This window comes from Nicotiana attenuata, chromosome 6 (assembly GCF_001879085.1).
Source record: "Nicotiana attenuata strain UT chromosome 6, NIATTr2, whole genome shotgun sequence".
NCBI lineage: Eukaryota > Viridiplantae > Streptophyta > Magnoliopsida > Solanales > Solanaceae > Nicotiana > Nicotiana attenuata.
The window spans coordinates 30,290,199-30,309,433 of record NC_031994.1 but is presented as its reverse complement, the minus strand read 5'-3'; the positions used below and the strand labels follow the sequence as shown (position 1 = coordinate 30,309,433).

The 19,235-nt window shown below is 40.5% G+C and overlaps 1 protein-coding gene across 1 annotated transcript; it reads left to right on the top strand.

The window, feature by feature from the left end:
* On the top strand, window positions 6,866–7,881 carry LOC109228219 (cysteine-rich and transmembrane domain-containing protein A-like). The gene is made up of 3 exons (XM_019393381.1): window positions 6,866–7,056; window positions 7,377–7,542; window positions 7,625–7,881. Exons 1-3 carry the CDS (start codon window positions 7,026–7,028, stop codon window positions 7,668–7,670), a joined length of 243 nt encoding a protein of 80 aa, XP_019248926.1. The 5' UTR covers window positions 6,866–7,025; the 3' UTR covers window positions 7,671–7,881.

The window sequence follows — 19,235 nt, the reverse complement described above, 5'->3', positions numbered from 1 at the left end:
TGTTCTAATTTCCAGGTATATTCTTAGGCTCAAGTGATGTGGAAGCTTGTATTAACATGCGTGAACATAATCTGCTGTTGTTGTTTAGTTTAAGTACACGCATTTGACCTCACAAGTGATGTACTCTTCCATTGAAATGAAATGAAGTGATGATTCAAGGCTGTGCTCATGGTGAATGTTTATGGATGTGGTTAGTTTAGAACTATGTAATAGTGTAATTTCAGTGCACGTGATATGTTAAAATTTGGACTGTTTGACTCAGTATATTTGAACTTGTATATGAATTTCATAGACTGTTAAGGTGGCTCAGTTAGTTAGTGATGTTAAATCGATTCAATGTGTTGTTAGTATAGCATAGGATAATGTGAGGTAGCTTCCTTTGTTAGTAGTGTTCAACAAATTAACCCCTGTTTCCGTGTTAACTTCAATTCTGTTAATCAGGGGAACATGAGACTGGTTTATTTTAGCTGAAATAGCAATTAGATTGTTACTACCGTCGAATCTCAAGCAAAGCCTAAATAATTGCCTAATTAGTTGATGGGGCTGGGACGGTTGGATTTGCATCCAGGCGCAATTCGCTGTCTCTGCCTGGGCTCGATTTGGAAGCCATGCTTATCAGTTACACTTGAATGTGCCTAATCACACCTGGGCCAGTTTTTCTAATAGCAGGCCCCAAAGCGTTGGGCCCTGGACAGCATATCCTTGATTCTGGATTATAAATTGGCAAGGCTTAGTAGTCTGTTTAAATTGACACAGCTTCCGCTGGGCCAGGGTCCATGTTTGACTGGATTTTGCTTATGGACTGAAATTTAACTCACATGGCCTGGGTTTGTCTTTGGGCCCGAAGGCATATCTAAGTTAATGATAAATTAATTAGGACTTTTTCCTTTTATTTTAGAGACGAAATTAAGTAGAGAATCGTAGTTGCTTTTAGGTTGGCCTTAAAATAAATGAGACGAGCCTCGCCAAATCAAAACATATAAATTGTGGGGCCCTCATTAAAGATTATACAAAAAATATTTAGAAACTCGGGACATGCCATTTAGCGAATTTTCATGGCTTCCCCACAAGGTTAATAAGACGCTAGCCACTTTAGGCGCGCTTCTTAATAATTTTACCTTCCTAAATACGGGTGCACATTTATGTGACCCAAATCCAAATCTCAACGAAGTCGAAATGTGTTAACAATCACGGGCGCACTGGTGCGACGCGGTTCGAGACGCATTTTCACGACGTTGCAAATTCTTATTAAAAATAAAATAAAAGCGGTTAAAATAAAAGGCATATAGGTTAGAATATGTTTTAAAATCAGATAAAAGCAAATACAACAGTTGAGCGACCGTGCTAGAACCACGGAACCCGGGAATGCCTAATACCTTCTCCCGGGTTAACAGAATTCCTTACTCGGAGTTCTGGTTCGCGGACTGTTAACAGAGTCATAATATCCTCGGATCGGGATTCAACCGGTGACTTGGGACACCATTAATCTCCCAAGTGGCGACTCTGAATGTTAGTAATAAATCCCGTTCCGACTGTCCTTTAATTTGAAAAACTCCTTTACACCCTCACAGGTGTAGCGTAAAAAGGAGGTGTGACACCCTCTCTCTCTCTCGGTGGGGAGTATAACAATAGCATGGCGTGCTATTTCAATGAACCGAGTCTCATACTGAGTGACTGTCATAGAGCCCTGCTGGAGGCGCTCGAACTGCCTGCGAAGAGCCTCTCACTGAGTAACTGGGAGAAACTTCTCCAAAAACAACTCTGCAAACTGTTCCCAAGTCAATGATGGCGACCCTGCTTGTCTGAATAAACAGTAGTCTCTCCACCAAGTCTTGGCGGATCCTGCTAGTCGAAAAGTGGCGAAGTCGACCCCATTGGTCTCCACAATACCCATAGTCCGAAGAACCTCATGGCAGCTATACAAGAAATCCAGGGGGTCCTCTGAAGAAGCACCGCTGAATGTGGTGGTGAAGAGCTTGGTGAACCTATCCAGTCTCCACAAAGCATCTGCGGACATAGCCGCTCCATCGCTGGTCTGAGTCACAATACCCGGCTGAACTGCCACAACTGGCTGAACCACTGGAACCTGTGCCTGGGAGCTACCTGCTCCGGAGTACGTGTAGCAGGAGTCTGAACCCCTCCTCCAGCCTGAGAAGTGGCTGGTGCTACTGGAAGCCAACCCGCTCTAGCGACGCTCTCCACAAAGCCTACCAATCTGAACAGAGCGTCCTGAAGAACTGGGGTGGCTATGAACCCCTCTGGGACCTGAGCTGGGCCCACCGGAGCTGCTGGGGCTGGAACCTCCTCATCATAATCAACATGAGGCTCCACCTCTAGGACTGCTGCTCGGGGCTGAGCTCTGCCCCGGCCTCGGCCTCTGGCACGGCCTCGGCCTCGCCCTCTGCCCCTCGTAGGAGCTGCTGCTGGGGGCTCGGGCTACTGCGCGGTAGAAGAGGAAGCACGTGTTCTCGCCATCTGCGAAAGAACAGAGTAGAACAACAATCAGTATTTGAGAAACAGAATGGCACGACAAGAAAGAACAAAAGTGAAGTTTTCCTAACTCCGTAGCCTCTGGGGATAAATACAGACGTCTCCGTACCGATCCCTCAAACTCTACTAAGTTTGTCCGTGAGTAGCGAGACCTATGTAACCTAGAGCTCTGATACCAATTTGTCACGACCTGGATTTCCCACCCTCGAGAGTCGTGATGGCGCCTATTAATGGGAGCTAGGCAAGCCAATTTAATCTACCTTTTCGCAACAATTACCAACCATTTAGTAACATCAAACATAATGACATAAAGCGGAAATCTTAAAAACATAGATAACTGAAAACCAAATGCGGAAGTTTAATTACAACTCTACCCAGATCCGGTGTCACTAACTCACGAACTACTAAAGAGTGCTAAAAACAAGTCAGAATAGAAGTACATCAATGTTTGTCTCGGTACAAGGAAAACAAACTAATAACATAGAAGGAACTCCGGCCTGCGGACGTCAGCTAGGCTACCTCGAAAGTCTCGGGACTGAAGTCAGCTCCCGATAAAATCCTACTGCTGAGGCCCAAAAACTGCTCCTGGATCTGTGCAAAAAGATGCACAAACATCAGCACAACCGACCCCATGTGCTGGTAAGTGCCTGGCCTAATCCCGGCGAAGTAGTGAAAAGGCTAGACAGGACCTACGAAAAACAACCTGTGCAGATATATATGTATATACAAGTGCAAAGAAATAACAGCAGAAAATACCAATTAAGGCGGGGAGGGGACATGCTTAGGGGAAATACAGATGAAAACAACTTATCAGAAGTAAACACGAAACTACATCAGATCTCATAATCTATATAAGTGGTCGGCGTGCCACACGATCCCATTTCATAGTATAACTAGGTGGTCGGCGTGCCACACGATCCCATTTCAGCAAATATAAGTGGTCGGCGTGCCGCACGATCCCATTTCATAATATACTAAGTGGTCGGCGCGCCACACGATCCCATTTCAGCAAATATAAGTGGTCGGCGTGCCACACGATCCCATTTCATAATATATAAGTAGTCGGCGTGCCACACGATCCCATTTCATAATATATAAGTGGTCGGCGTGCCACACGATCCCATTTCATAATATATAAGTAGTCGGCGTGCCACACGATCCCATTTCATAATATATATAAGTGGTCGGCGTGCCACACGATCCCATTTCATAATATATAAGTGGTCGGCGTGCCACACGATCCCATTTTATATTATATATAATGATTTCCCGGCAAGGGAACAAGTATCAATTCAACCATCCCGGCAAGGGAGAATACAAATAAACAGTTAATTCCCGGCAAGGGAGCAACACCAATAACTTACACGTCCCGACAACGGAGTAATTACATCTCTTCCTCTTTCGTTCATTTCTTACGTCTTAATCATGTCATATTTCGAGCCAACGCTCCAAGGAGTTTACAAATCATATTTTCTCTTAATATTGTTCACAGTATATTGAATCCATCAATTAAATAAGGAAGAGTCGCCACGGAATCCCAAATAAGCACAAGTAAGGACTCACGGTCATGCTAGACACCGGTGTATAGATACTCGTCACCATGCCTATACACCGTACTCATAATTTAGCAATTAGCAAACAATACTCTAATCCTATTCCCTCAAGCCAAAGTTAGATCAAACACTTACCTCAAATGCTCCAAAAATCAACTCAAGCCTCTACTGTAGCTTTACCCCTCGAAATCGGCTCCAACTCAGTCAAATCTATGAAATAATGACTTTACAATATAAATAATAGCTAAACAAACTAAACCCAATGCCTAAATATGAATTTTCAAGCTATCTTCCAAATATTCCAAAATCGACCCCAGGCCCGCTTGGTCAAAACACGAGGTTCGAACCAATTCCATGTCACCCATTCCCCCACGAGCCCGGATATACAATTTGTTTTCAAATTCGACCCCAAAACGAGGTCTAAATCAAAGAAAATTGAAAAGTCCTAATTCTACCCTTTTCCCCAATTCTTACCATGAACTACATGATTTAAGTCTAGGAATTTGATAAATGATGATAGAAAATGAAGAAAATGAGTTAGATAATACTTACCCAAGAAGTTTTGGTGAAGGATAGCTCTAAAAATCGCCTATGTGCTGTAGAGAAGATGAACTCGTGTGTTTTGGGTGAAAAATCCCGTTACTGGTCTGCTTTTAGGCTTTAAAAATAACTGCGCGAATTTGCCCTACGCGATCGCAGAAACAGGGATGCGATCGCGAAAGGTCCCACTGACTGGTCATCGCGATCGCGTGGATGGTAACGCGAACGCGTAGAAGAAATACTGGGGGTCCAAAAGTTTGATCTATGCGAACGTGAGTCTACTGGTGCGAACGCATTGAAGGAAATGCTGAAGCTATGCGATCGCGTGACCGAGTACGCGAACGCGGAAGAGGAAAAAGCCAAAGGAAGGCGAACGCGGGCTGAAGATTGCGATCGCGAAGGAGGGAACAACTGAGCAAAAATTGCAGATTTTCTGCAACTTTCTCTAAGGCCAAAAACATCCCGAACCACATCCGAATCACTCCCGAGCCCTCGGGGCTCCTAACCAAACACACACACTAACTCCACAACCTCATACGAACTTAACCGAGCAATCAAATCGCCAAAACAACATCAAAATCAATGAATCAACCCTCAAAATCATCATTTTTCATTCTAACTTCATAAACTTCAAATTTAGATATTTAGGTCCGAAACACGTCAAATGACGTCCGATTTCGAACAAATTTCACAGGAAGCGCTTAAACCATATATAAGACTTGTACCGGGCGTCGGAACCAAAATACGAGCCCGATACCACAGCCTTTTTTAATCAATTTTCATTTCCATTTTCCTTAATAATTTCAGAAAAACAATTTCACAGAAAAATTCATTTCTCGGGCTCTAGACCTCGGAATTCAACTCCGGGCATATGCCCGAGTCCCATATTTTTCTACGGACCCTCCGGGACCGTCAAATCACGGGTCCGGGTCCGTTTACCAAAAATGTTGACCAAAGTCAACTTTAATCATTTTAAAGCCACATTTTGAAAATTTTTACAGAATTTAACATATAATCATTCCGGCTACGCGCCGGACTGCGCACGCAAATCGAGGCAAGAAAAAATGAGGTTTTCAAGGCCTCGGAAGCACGGAATGAAAGAGAAAACAGGTGATGACCCCTTTGGGTCGTCACAGTAAAAATAAAGCCTAAAGGCAATGCATGGTATTTTTATGATTTAAATAAAAACTAAACGTGCACAAAAATATAAACAATTAAATAAATTCTACAAAAAAAATCCTAAAAATGACAAATAATTAAGAAAAAATCTATTTTCTTGGGATTTTATAGGAGTAGTTCGCATAAGGAGAAATCACATGCTCACACAATGTATATAAAGATTAGCCAATTTCGCTCAAACTTCAGGACACAGAGTCCTAGAGTTTAAACCTCAGAGTCCAAACTTCAGGACATCATATCCTAAAGTTTGAAAATTATATCCAGAAGTTCGAATCTTATGTCCTGAATTTTAAAGTAGTAGTTCAGAAATTTAGGACACTTAGTCCTGAATTTCAAATTAGCAGCTCAAAATTCAGGACACTAAGTCCTTAATTTTCAAATTCACGAAACTTAGTCCTGAAGTTTGGGTGAATTGGCTAATCTTTAAAAATATTGTAAATTGTGAATATATTTTAAATAGCGGGCTTATAAGTGGCTATTGCTGCACTTATTTAAATGACCAAAACTTAGTTTTTTTTTTAATTTTTTAAAAATTAGTTTTAACTTCAATATTCCCTTCGGTCCACTTTAATTGATTTTTTTGACTGTTTTTACACATATTAAGGAATTCAAATTTTAGCATTAAGTAACAATAGAATTGACCATATTAACCTTTAATATCTCTTTAATTTGGTCAGTGGAAATATAACAGATACTACTAGGTTTTTTTACTCCAAGGGCAACTTTGAAAAAAAGAAGTTAACTTTTTTATTATGAACTACAAAAGCAAGGCCAAAAAATCAATTAAAGTGGACCGGATAGCTTGAAACACGTTTCTATGGTACTGAGGTCAGTACCATTACGTAATGAAGACCAAATGTCAATGAGTTATCTTCTTAAACAATAATTAATGAAACGCTAATTAATGCAAATTAAATTCTGAAGAAGCTTAATAAATTCTCATTAAAAGCTAAAACGGCTTTAAAATTGAAATTAAGGAAGAAGTGTAGTAGTTTTGCCGTTCGGCCTGCATATTTTTTAGAGCCTTAACCATTTGTCGTTTTTCTTTTGCTTTGTACTCCTAATTGTTAACTTCTACTCGTACAATCTTTCCTTTTTTCAATCCAAAACGCGTCTTATTATTCTTCTTCAAAAAGAAAAAAGAAAATCCCTATTCCAACATCTATATATACATTCATAGCCAACTAGTTTATATGTATTTTTTCAAGAAGAAAATCATCTCTTTATTGATATTTAGCGTCTTTTTTGTCATCCTTTCTCGAGATGAGTAGCTACAATAACAACCAGTCTCAAGGTAATTTTTCTTAAATTAAGATAATATTTAATTTAAATTTTGGATTCTTTATCACTCTTCGGTATTTTGGTTTTAGGAGATTAGACGAGGATAGTAATCAGTAGCGAATTTAGAGCACAACCTTTGAGTTCATAGGATCCTCGTGCCTTTTGCGTACACCCTATATATATACATACAATACATACATATATATAATTAAGGAAATCTACTAAATATCTGTAAATAACTCTGAACTCAATTATTATAGTATATTAATTTAATTTGAGGTTGCTTAGGAACCATAAACTTATAAGTGATACGTTTTCTTGATTAATTTTCAGGAACTTATCCTCCACAAGGGACTGCTTGTCCATATCCAAAGCAAGCACAGGGTGCTTACGTGGCTCCTCCGCCGCCGGCTGGTTATCAGACGAGAGAGTACGGTCATGGAGATTCCTCCGTTCCGGCCAAAACTCAGACCAGGGGTGATGGCTTCTGGAAAGGCTGGTAATTAAGTACTCTAAAATCATAATTATACAACTTTTTTTTTTTTGGGTTTAACATATTGGTATGATGTTGATTGTTGCAGTTTTGCTGCCTTGTGTTGCTGCCTTGTGTTGGACGCTTGCTTCTAAGGACTGATGAAGTTTTACTTAGCTTGGATTTCTTCTTTTCTTTCTTGTTCTTTTTCACTTACATTTTCGGTTTGTTTTTATAAAGAACGTTACTTTTCATTTACTTTCCACAAAAAAAAAAAAAAAAGAATTGGTTACGTTATGTTGATCTTTTGATGTTGCTAATAAACCACCCATTCTTCTTTATATCCTGCTGATCTTTCAAATTTTGCTACAATTCTGCAAAGCACTTCATATCTTCGTAAAAAACTGAACGATTCAGAAAAAAATGTATGTATATATCTTAAATAATAGTTTTATATTTTCATTGACATACTAGAATTCAAATTTTAGGCAATTGTATTGGTCGATTTTAGGGGCACAACTTGACTTTTAGTCAATTCCGATCCTAGTATTTGCTCAAATTTTTATTCAATAATGGTGTCCCGCCAATTTCAAATCCTGGGCCCGCCTCTACTTTGAAGTAATGGAATTGAACCCTGAATCCTGCACATAACATGGTTCTACTGATCATACTCCGAATGGAGCTAGAGTATTAGATACGGATCCAGACAACTTCAATACATCTTTTGTTAAGATCATATATTTGTATTAGAAAATTATATATATAAATATTTAATAAGAAATTCGATAACTAAAAAGAATTATGAATTCGATGACAAGTTTAGAACATAAATTTCAAATGGTAGCTCTCCCTCTGCGAATGACACATTGTGCGCTTATTAATACGACAATATTCAAGGGAATTCAATAGCTTCAGCTATGAAACAAAACATATGTATAGGAATTTGAACCTAGAAAAATGATTCGTGATTTATGGGTTTGGTTTTGTGGATGTTTATAAATTTATTTTTAGTTTTATGTCCTTATTTTTTTTTTTTAACATATAGAAAATTTCTTTTATACGTAATAGATCTGTCTTTTACACATAAGAGAAAGATCATTTTTTAAATTATAAATTGTAAATAAGTATGATGTAGAAATAGCACAATTTATTGGTCGCAGTTGAAATGTTAGTACTAATTCATTTTAGATAATTTACGTACCCATATCATGTGAAATATGACACTTCACATTTGGGATTTAAAGCAAAAATCTTTCACTAAGATTAGGTGTGTCAAATCAGTAGGATTGGTCAAACTAAATAAGTTGGGTTAGATGAGGGATTAATTTTGCTTGATGACTTAATTTTCATTCTATTTCATTAAAGTAACTAATTTTTTTTTTTTAAAAGTCACTCAAATTTAACTAAGTATTAAAAAAGTTATTGAACTCTTTTTTTGTAATAAATAGTCACTCAACTTTATTCAAGTATCACAGAAATCCACTGTGAGATAACCGAGGTAATACTTTTTATAACACGTTGGTAAGTTGAATGACTTACCTGTTACACAAAAAAAAAAAAAAAAAAAAAAAAAGAAGTTGCATAGGGCGCCCTATTTGGTCGCCCCCTTTTAACTTTTACCTGTTTTATTTTTTCGTTTGTATCCGTATCCATTTTTTTGATAAAAGTGTTTTAAAAAGTATCACAGAAATCCACTATGAGATAACCGAGGTAATACTTTTTATAACATGTTGGTAAGTTGAATGACTTACCGTTACACAAAAAAAAAAGTAAAAATTGCATGGTGCTCCCTATTGGGTCGCCCCCTTTTAACTTATACATGTTTTGTTTTTTTTTTTTGTATCCGTACCCATTTTTCTATTAAAAACATTTTAAAAAGACGATTTTGCCCGTCTTTAAATAAAGACTATTGACAAACTACAGGACAAAAACTTAAGTATGTTTAGGCTTGTGATGACCCGATAGGTCATCTTATAATTTAAAACCAAATTCTGTGTTCCGAGGCCTTTAAAACCTCATTTTATTCCTCCTCGATTTGCGTGCGTAGTTCGGGCGTATTTTCGAATAGCTTTTATGTTAAAAGTTGATGAAAATAATAATTTATGCCTTTAAAAGTTGATTTACTTGACTTCGGTCAACTTTTTGAACAGTCCCGGTAGGTCCGTATCAAAATATGGGACCTGGGCATATGCCTGGAATCGGATTCGGAGGTCCCTAGCCCGGGTAATGAATTTTTGTTAAAATTGTAAGTCAGAAAATATAATGGTTTTTAAGGAATTGTTAATGTTTGATCTTGTTGGTATCAGATCCGTATTTTTATTTCGGAGCCCGGTACAGGTTTAATATAATATTTAAGTCATGTCTACGAAATTTGGTAAGAATCGGAGTTGATTTGACGTGATTCGGGCATCCGGTTGAGAAAATAGAGATTTTAAAGTGTTCTTCAGAATTTCATTTGATTTGGTGCTAAATTCGTAGTTCTATGTGTTATTTTGGCGATTTGATCGCGTGAGCAAGTTCGTATGATGTTATTAGACTTGGGTGCATGTTTGGTTTGGAGCCCCGAGGGCTCGGGTGAGTTTCGGATAGGCCACGGGGTGATTTGAAACTTAAAAAACTGCTGGTTTTTGTTGCAGGCCTCAGACCTCGCAAATGCGAGGTCAATCATCGCATTTGCGATCTCCGAAGAGTTCGTATTTGCGAGCTTCTCATCGCAAATGCGAAGAGAAGCTGGGCCAGCTCATGTTCGCAAATGCGACCATTTCTTTGCATTTGTGATGGGGACAAGGGGGAGGCAACCTTCGCAATTGCGATCATCCGATCGCATTTGCGACCAGCTTAGTTCGCATTTGCCAACTTTTCTTCGCATTTGCGAAGAAGGCAGGACTGTGTGAATCTCAGCAAATGCGATGGTTTTCTCACATTTGCGGGCTTCGCATTTGCGAAGCCCGGGTCGCATTTGCGACATCTGGAGCTGGTAAAACTTGACTTAGACAGGATTTTCTCTCATTTTCCAAATCTTTCAAAACAAGAAACCTTCTAGGCGATTTTCCAAAAACCACTTCTTCCCCATATCATAGGTAAGTGATTCTTAACTCATTTCTTTCAATCTTTCACTTTATTTTACAAGATTTCAACCTAGAATCTAAGATTTTCATGGTGGAATTGGGGATTTTTGAGTAGAAACTAGGGGTTTCGAAATTTGGGGATTTAGACCTCAAATTGAGGTCGGATTTCAAAACAAATTATATATCAAGGCTCGGGGGTGAATGGGTAATCGGGTATTGGTCCGAATTTCGGGTTTGGACCAAGCGGGCCCGGGTGTTGATTTTGTTGACTTTTTTATAAATGGCCTAAATTGAATTCCTGTCTATCGTGGGTAGTTCCTAAGGCTTAAATTGAATTGTTTGGTTGGTAAACTGCTAGATTCTATTGGTCCGGAGGCTTGTGTGAAGGGTAAAGTGGTGATTGAGCTTTGAGTTTTGCCGTTGGAGCGAGGTAAGTGTTGTGTCTAACCTTGGCTTGAGGGATTAGGTATTGTTGCCTATTTGCTACGTGTTTGGTTATTGAGTACAGTATAGGTGAGTTGACGAGTACCTATGCGTTGTTGTCGAGTCATAGCATGCGAGTAAGTCTCATTCTTGTGATCGGTGTATTCTTTATTCATGTTGTTCATGTTTAGACTAGTTATTCTTTATGTTGGGCAATTTTTATCATGTTTTACGGAATTTGATGCTGATTGAGTATCGACTCAAAGTTGAGGTTGACGTTGTGGAACTAAATGTTGAAATGGGACTTGTTATTAATAATTCTATCTCCCGTTTGTTATTGTTTTGTTGTTTGGGTGAGGAAGAGTGTAAAGCACGAAGGGTGATGCCGTGTCATTTTATATTCATTATCATGTGAGGAAGAGTCTAAAGCACGAAGGGTGATGCCGTGCCATTTCATATTCATTATCATGTGAGGAAGAATGTAAAGCACGAAGGGTGATGTCGTGCCATTCAATATTCATTATCATCATTTCTTTCATTTATTATGGTGAGGATGAGAGTAAAAGCACGAAGGGTGATGTCGTGCACTTGTTTTTGCTATGTTTAATATTTCTACTGGTGCAAAGCATGTTGTTTGCTGTGTTTCTTTACTGTTACCATTCTCATGTTCTTGTACTCCCCTCAGCATGTTTTCCCCCTCCCATTATTATCTGTTTAGCTTCTATTATTTGTTATTATGCCCGTATATTGTTTAACTGCACAGGTTTATATATGTGTCTTGTCCTAGCCTCGTCACTACTTCGCCGAGGTTAGGTGTCACGACCCAATTCCCAAACCCGATCGTGATAGCGCCTCTCGTGAAGACAAGGCCAGCCAACAGAACATCAATACCTCTTTAATACTTACTTAGCATGAATAAGTCTAAAACATTAATAAAATTATCATATGTGCGGAAGAAAAGTGATAAAAATAGGGAACCGTCCCGACACAGCCCGACAGGGGTGTCACAAGCCACGAGCATCTAGAAGGATTTTTAATTCAACTACAAGGCCTGTAATATATGGATTTAAAATTTAGAATCAAAAGAAGAAATCCGGTGCCGCGAACGCTGGCGGTCACCTTGCTCAGTCACCTTTCTGGTGATATGACACCTCAATACAGGCCTAAGCCACGACTTGCATAACACACGCACCAATAAGAAACGGTCTGAACATACTCAAATCATGACAAATGACTCAAACGAAAGAGCTGTACCTCAAGCTCATCAGTACCATTACAACACAAGGCTGAGACCCCGTCTCACATCATAGAAATAGAATACCTGAATCTACCCCGAAAGATCATAACCAATACTCCATTTACCGAGCAACACTTAATCACTCTTCCCGCTCGACTTTCTCCATAAATCCTCAATAGAACCGCACCACATGTGCCCATATCCAACAAATCATAACGTCTCACAACACCGAAAAGCAACTCATAGATCTCCCCAGATCACTAACAAGTTCAATAACGATCGAATCAACCTACCCCTCAACAATACAACTCGGGGCCGTCCAAGGTAACTCAAGCTAAATACGTAGCCACATCGGCCTGCCAACGAACTCAATACCACGAAGCCTGAAGCTGCTCCTTCCACTACTATAACTTCTTTCGGAGCCGTACGATACGGTGCCCTGCACCAAATCAATACCGAAATCCACAATCTCGCCCAGCGACATGCCCGGCCACAAGAAACGCATCCGAAAAAGTCCCTCAATACCGGAACTGAATCAATGGTAGAAACCCCTGCACTGACATCCGTCACGAAGGCCCACTTAAGAAAAGCAGTCCTTCCCAGCCGTCCGCTGGTCTTTGGAATACAAACCACTCTGCTAGAACAAAATCCGATGCACCTCGCCACGCAACTTGTGGCATTTTCCGACATAGCCCATAGCACAATAGTCTAGAATAACCCAACACTGAGACAACCAGTCTACACCCCAATATCATATCCAAAATCTAATATACCAAGCAAAGAAAGATCCACTCGGGCCTCCAAATCCCAACAGCCGCTAAACGGTGCCGATACACACGCTCCACAACCACTACATAGGTTGTACATGCGAACTTCTAGTCTCCACTCTATATAGCACACGAATCACCATGCCTGATCCCAAATTCCGCAGTATGAATACATATCACACCCCAAGTACCCAATCATTCCACGAAAGATATTCTAAAATTCCCCTGTGCCATCACACAAACTCAGATATCAACCGTCGATCTAACAAGAAAATGCCGCAACACTACCGAAGTATCATCAGTCTAATCACATTACCCTTTTTTCGAGACATATACTTTCGTCAAATCACTTCCAATTAGCAGTATCATTTCCTTGATTACCTGAGGCTACCAGTTGCCTAAGAATTTTATGAACTTCCTTTCAAAACTGGACTGAAACCTCGCACACGCAAATCTCAATTCTCCACAACATACCGCGTATACCATGACATCCAAGGATAGCAAGAAAACCTTTATCTCCCTTCTGAGCCACATACATCTACTCACTCAACTAGTCGAGAACTCCCATCAATCTCATCTAGAAGAAAAGAATCATTACACATTCCATGCTTCGCATGCCCATGGAAAATATATACATCTCCAAACCACGGTTAAACTCAACAAGAACTCTTTCCCAATTCCATTTGCACAAGCTAAACTGCCAGGACTGAATCCTTCTATCCAAATCAAGCTAAGCAAGCTATCAAAACTCAAGAGCTTTGCTGCACAATACTTGTAAGGGCTCATTATCTCGAACGCATACGAAAAATTAATCATATCCTTACCATACCGATTCGTTCTACTATCAAGTTATCCCATCTATCTAATTTCCCTTCTGATTCATCATCAACTTGATATTCCCTCTTGCTGTAGCACCACAGTTCCTCAACCCAGGCTCACTACACGAGACCCAAGCACAAGACCACACTGTCTAAGACCCATAAGCCACTGAATCCTCTCTCAAATATTCCCAGAAACACCACATTCCAAAATACATTACTCTGAAGAACTTCCTGCGAATCTAAATCCGTTACCTTTACTTTCCAGCTATTGATACATAGAATCCCATAATTAACATAAAAATACCACAGGTCTTGACCTTTTCCAATGAAAACACAGCCTCTAACCACATACACAACCTTAAGACACCTGATTGTTACATGTAGAATCTTGAACACATTAAAATCATTCTCGAGAGTCATTTACTTCTTATTCAAACTGCAATTCACCTGATCAAATGAACATAACCACCCATGCCTCAATAGCACTCTGACACCGCAGGATATGACCTCATCCCAATACAAACAAACATCTTCCTGCTCCATGCACTAAGCATTCTTTACCAACAACAGCTTAAGACATCCTGTGATTCTCACACATCTACGAAGCACCATATAACCTTTGTCAAAATTTTGCTTCACTCGTGCAATCCTCGGCTTAATTTCCGCAACCAGAACTGATTCGCCAGCATGCCTCAAACCGGAACCAACATAGCACATAACCGTACAATTAGCTAATCAATAGCAAACTCCCCAACTTGGCTCGAAGCCATATATCAGGACACACTCAATAACCCATAATACTTTTACTCTAATGATGCCACAATATCATAGTGAGATTAAACTCAAATCATCCACTAGTTTGGGAAAACACAGATCATCTAGTACTGTAATACTCTGCAAACCTCGCATTCATTCCCACATCAGTTGAGTCTACTCTCTTAAGCTACCCGAATTCTCAAATTTCAACACGTACCCTTCAATTACACATGAGATCTTCTAACATACGCATAAGGATCATACCACTTAAGAACACTCCGCAGGAGATAACCCACCTGCTCCGCCTCAATTTAGTATTCCAGCACACCTTTCACCATCATATACGTTACACAGTCATTTAGTCTTCCTGAGTCTGAACTCATACCGCCACATGTAATGCACTTCACTCCCAACTAGGAGACACAAAAATATTCTCCACACGCCCATAACTCGGGGCTACACATCAAATCACCATAGGAATCGAACACTTAACAGTTCATCTATTACCCAGCAGGCTTCTTCGTCACTACCAAGTCATACAGATACATCTCGCAGTACTAACATACTCATCACATAGATATCCAACCGCCATTCCGGCTAATAGGGACAATACCGAACATATAAGTTCAAAACACTTGCTCACACAATCAGCACCTCGGTGCTCAAGCCATAGGCAAAGATCCGGCCTCAAGTCCTCCAGACTGGCCCAACATACTCACGAAGATCACATCTCGCCCCTTGATCGGGGAATCACAAACCATCAAGGCACATATAATACTGAGCGCTCGCGTGCGCATACAGACGTGTGGAAGGAATTTCAAGGGTTATATCTCGAGCTGAATCAAGTACGCACGATAAGAATTCCAAGAAAGTGAAGTTTACCTAAAGGTTCTGCAGCCTCTCGAGGATAAATATAGACGTCTCCGTACCGATCCGCGAGACTCTACTAAACCTGCTCATGACTCGTGAGACCTAGTAACCTAGGCTCTGATACTAACTTGTCACGACCCAATTTCCAAACCCGATCGTGATGGCGCCTCTCGTGAAGACAAGGCTAGCCAACAGAGCACCAATAACTCTTTAATAATTACTTAGCATGAATAAGTCTAAACCATTAATAAAATTCCCATAAGTGCGGAAGAAAAGTGATAAAAACAGGGAACCATCCCAACACAGCCCGACCGGGGTGTCACAAGTCATGAGCATCTAGAAGGATTTTTAATACAACTACAAGGCCTGTAATACATGGATTAAAAATTTAGAATCAAAAAGAAGAAATCCGGTGCCGCAAACGCTGGCGGTCACCTTGCTCAGCTACGATAGCAAAATCCTCAACCAGCTCAAACCCGATACCGGGTAAACCCTGCATCTGCACGCGAGGTGCATGGAGTAAAGTGAGTACTCCAACTCAGTGAGTAATAAAGGTAAATAATAACTGAGCAGCAAGAAACCACGTAAGCAAGCCATCATGCTATATAGAACAGTGTAACCCTTTGAGAAAACAGTGAAACCGTGAAATCTTTAGAAATATCTGGGCTCAGTTTAAAACCTCTTTTGAAAATATCTTTAACCGACAGTTGAGCAAATGAATGCAAAACAGATAGTGCAAGTCAGCACAAAAGTCAGCCCCTCGGGCATAGCACTCCATTAACGAATAACACCAGGGTATCAAGTAAGCAATGCAGAAATAGCATGGAAGCCAATGAAATGAGAGTGCTGAAATGTCATGACAGATAATACAAATAGGAACAAATGCATGAGTGCAATGCAATACATATGCCGGTACACTCAGGTACCCACTGCGACGTGCAGCCCGAGCCATCCATATATTTAACGTCGACAGCGCTCACTGGGGGTGTGTATAGACTCCGGAGGGGCTCCTACAGCCCTAGCGCAATATCAAGCCATCTCGTGGCATCAACCAGGCTCTCGGCCTCAATATCAAAGTAACCATCCAGGCCCTCGGCCTCAAGATCAATGTAATCAACCAGACTCTCAGCCTCAAAATCAATATAACACTGCTGCGGCGTGCAGCCCGATCCATGCTCAGTCTAGAAATGCACATATAACACTTGGGCAATGTTAAAATAATAGTTCTCAGCTCAAAACGTCAATATTATAGTTTAAGTTTTCAAATCTTAGAAAGATGGCTGAGTTTGCGAAACAGTATTTAAAACCTTGGACCGAGATCAAATAATACGCAAAAATAATGCGAAAACGGTGATATCAATCCCTGAAGGATTCAAATAATTGGCACGAAGCCCAATACGGCAATCATCCCAATCATGAAATATCAAATAAGTTTCAGCCAATTACGCGGTAAAATCAACAACCGGGACAGACCAAGTCAAAATCCCCAACGATGCTCTACCCCACGCTCTCTATCCGGCGTGCAAGTCACCTCAATATAGCACTATGGGTGCAAATCCAGGGTTTCAAACCCTCAGGATATCATTTACAATCATTACTCACCTCGAACCGGCGAAATCTCTAGCTCGCGACGCCTTTGCCCCTCAAATCGGCCTCCACGCGCGTCGAATCTATCCAAAATTAGAGCGAAAATATCACAATATGCCAACGGGACAATACTCAATCGAAAACAGTCGAAAAATAGCGAAAATCTCGAAATTAGCAAAACCTGAGCCCCAGGCCCACTTCTTGAAAAATTAGAAAATTCACATCAATGGATTCCTCATCTCGCCACGAGTCTATACATATCAAATTTACCAAAATCCGAGCTCAAATGCTCCCTCAAATCCCAAATTTAAATCTCAAAATCACAAGCCCTAGTTCATCAATTTTTTTAGGCTTAATTCCATGAATTTCTAGGTTAATTTCACATAATAATCATGTTTTTAACTCAAAAATCTTACCTCCAATAAACTCCAGTCGAAACCCTCTTCAATTGCTCCCAAAAAGCTCTCAAGATGCTCAACAATGGTGGAAAATATCCCAACCTCGCGGATGAAAATGATATTTTAAAACCCTTCTGCCCAGGCCATTATTCGCTTCTGCGGTCCCGTTTACGCTTATGCGGGACCGCTTCTGCGTCCTTCTCTCCGCTTCTGCGGATCCTCTTAAAAATCCAAAAACCGCTTCTGCGGTAAACCTTTCGCTTATGCGGACCCGCCTATGCAGATAATTTTCCGCTTCTGCGGAAAATGCTCGACCTTAGCCCTATCACACCTGCGACGTCTGCCCCGCTTCTGCGCAACCGCATCTGCGGTTTTCTTTCCGCAGATGCGGAAATACCTGCTGCTGCCAAAAACCTGCAATTCCAAACTTCAAATTTCATTCCGATAGCCATCCGAAATCACCCGAGGCCCTCAGGACCTCAACCAAAAGTGCCAACCCGTCCTAAAACATCATACGAACTTGTTCCAATCATCAAAACACATCAACTAACACCAAAATCATCAAATTACATCGAATTCAAGCCTAAGTTCTTCAAAAACTTCCGAAATACGCATTCGATCAAAAACCCGACCAAAACACCTCCGAATGATCTGAAATTTTGCACACACATCCAAAATCACCTAACGAAGCTACTGCAACTCTCGGAATTCCATTCCGACCCTCTGATCAAAATCTCACCCATCAACCTGAATTCGCCAAAATACTAACTTCGCCAATTCAAGCCTAATTCTACACAGCGGTGATCCAAAATAAATTCCGATCACGCTCCTAAGTCACAAATCATCCCCCGAAGCTAACCAAATCAGCGGAAATCACATCCGAGCCCTCTAACTCAATAGTCAACATCCGGTTGACTTTTCCAAAACAAACCTTCCTTGAAGAGACTAAGTGTCTCATTTCCATCCAGAATCAATCCAAATTAACTCATTCACACAAGACTCGTATAATAACACATAAGGAAATCAAAAATGGGGAAAACGGGGCGGTAACTCACGTGACGACGGGTCGGGTCGTCACACATGGTCAACTTTACCAGAACAGAATGACCAGAGCCTTCAACAAGAGAGTCAGACCAAGACGGTTTACACCAGGGCAGCTGGTGTTGAAGAAGATTTTTCCACATCAAGATGAAGCCAAAGGGAAGTTCTCCCCTAATTGGCAAGGTCCATACATGGTTCATCGGGTTCTGATAGGAGGAGCCCTCATACTTGCAGAAATGGACGGAGAAGTTTGGCCAAAACCAATAAATTCATATGCAGTCAAGCGATACTATGTGTAACCATTTATGATTTCCTTATGTAATTCGAACTACGTCTGACCTGATTCCCGTTTAAGAGGGGATACGTAGACAACCTTATGGGTTCGGTCACAATTCAATAAAAATTTCATTTCCCCCCGCAATTGGAAACTGGGGCAGAATTTTGAGGAGGACCCTCAAAATTCCGAAGTAACTTCAGTCGTTCATTGCAAGCAGCCGTCAGAAGCGTCAACCCACTAAACTGGGGCAAAATTTTGAGGAGGACCCTCAAAATTCCGTAGCAAGAAAGGTCGCAATATTTTGAACCACGTCGCGATCGTTAGTTCATCTAAAGCTGTTTTTTAAATATATATACATAGATCATATCTTTAACAAAACTCATGCATGTCTATTATCGGAATCGCTTTGTTTGACAACGTTGCCCCGAGGGTACCTACAATATCACCATAGACAGAGCCGAGCCAGTCAAGCGAA

What these genes read in the sequence shown, in the direction of transcription:
- LOC109228219 (XM_019393381.1), top strand. Translation starts at nt 7,026, where the DNA reads ATGAGTAGCTACAATAACAACCAGTCTCAAG. An exon ending in CAATAACAACCAGTCTCAAG is followed by an intron (nt 7,057 to 7,376) that starts GTAATTTTTCTT and finishes ATTAATTTTCAG; the next exon opens with GAACTTATCCTCCACAAGGG. An exon ending in GATGGCTTCTGGAAAGGCTG is followed by an intron (nt 7,543 to 7,624) that starts GTAATTAAGTAC and finishes TGATTGTTGCAG; the next exon opens with TTTTGCTGCCTTGTGTTGCT.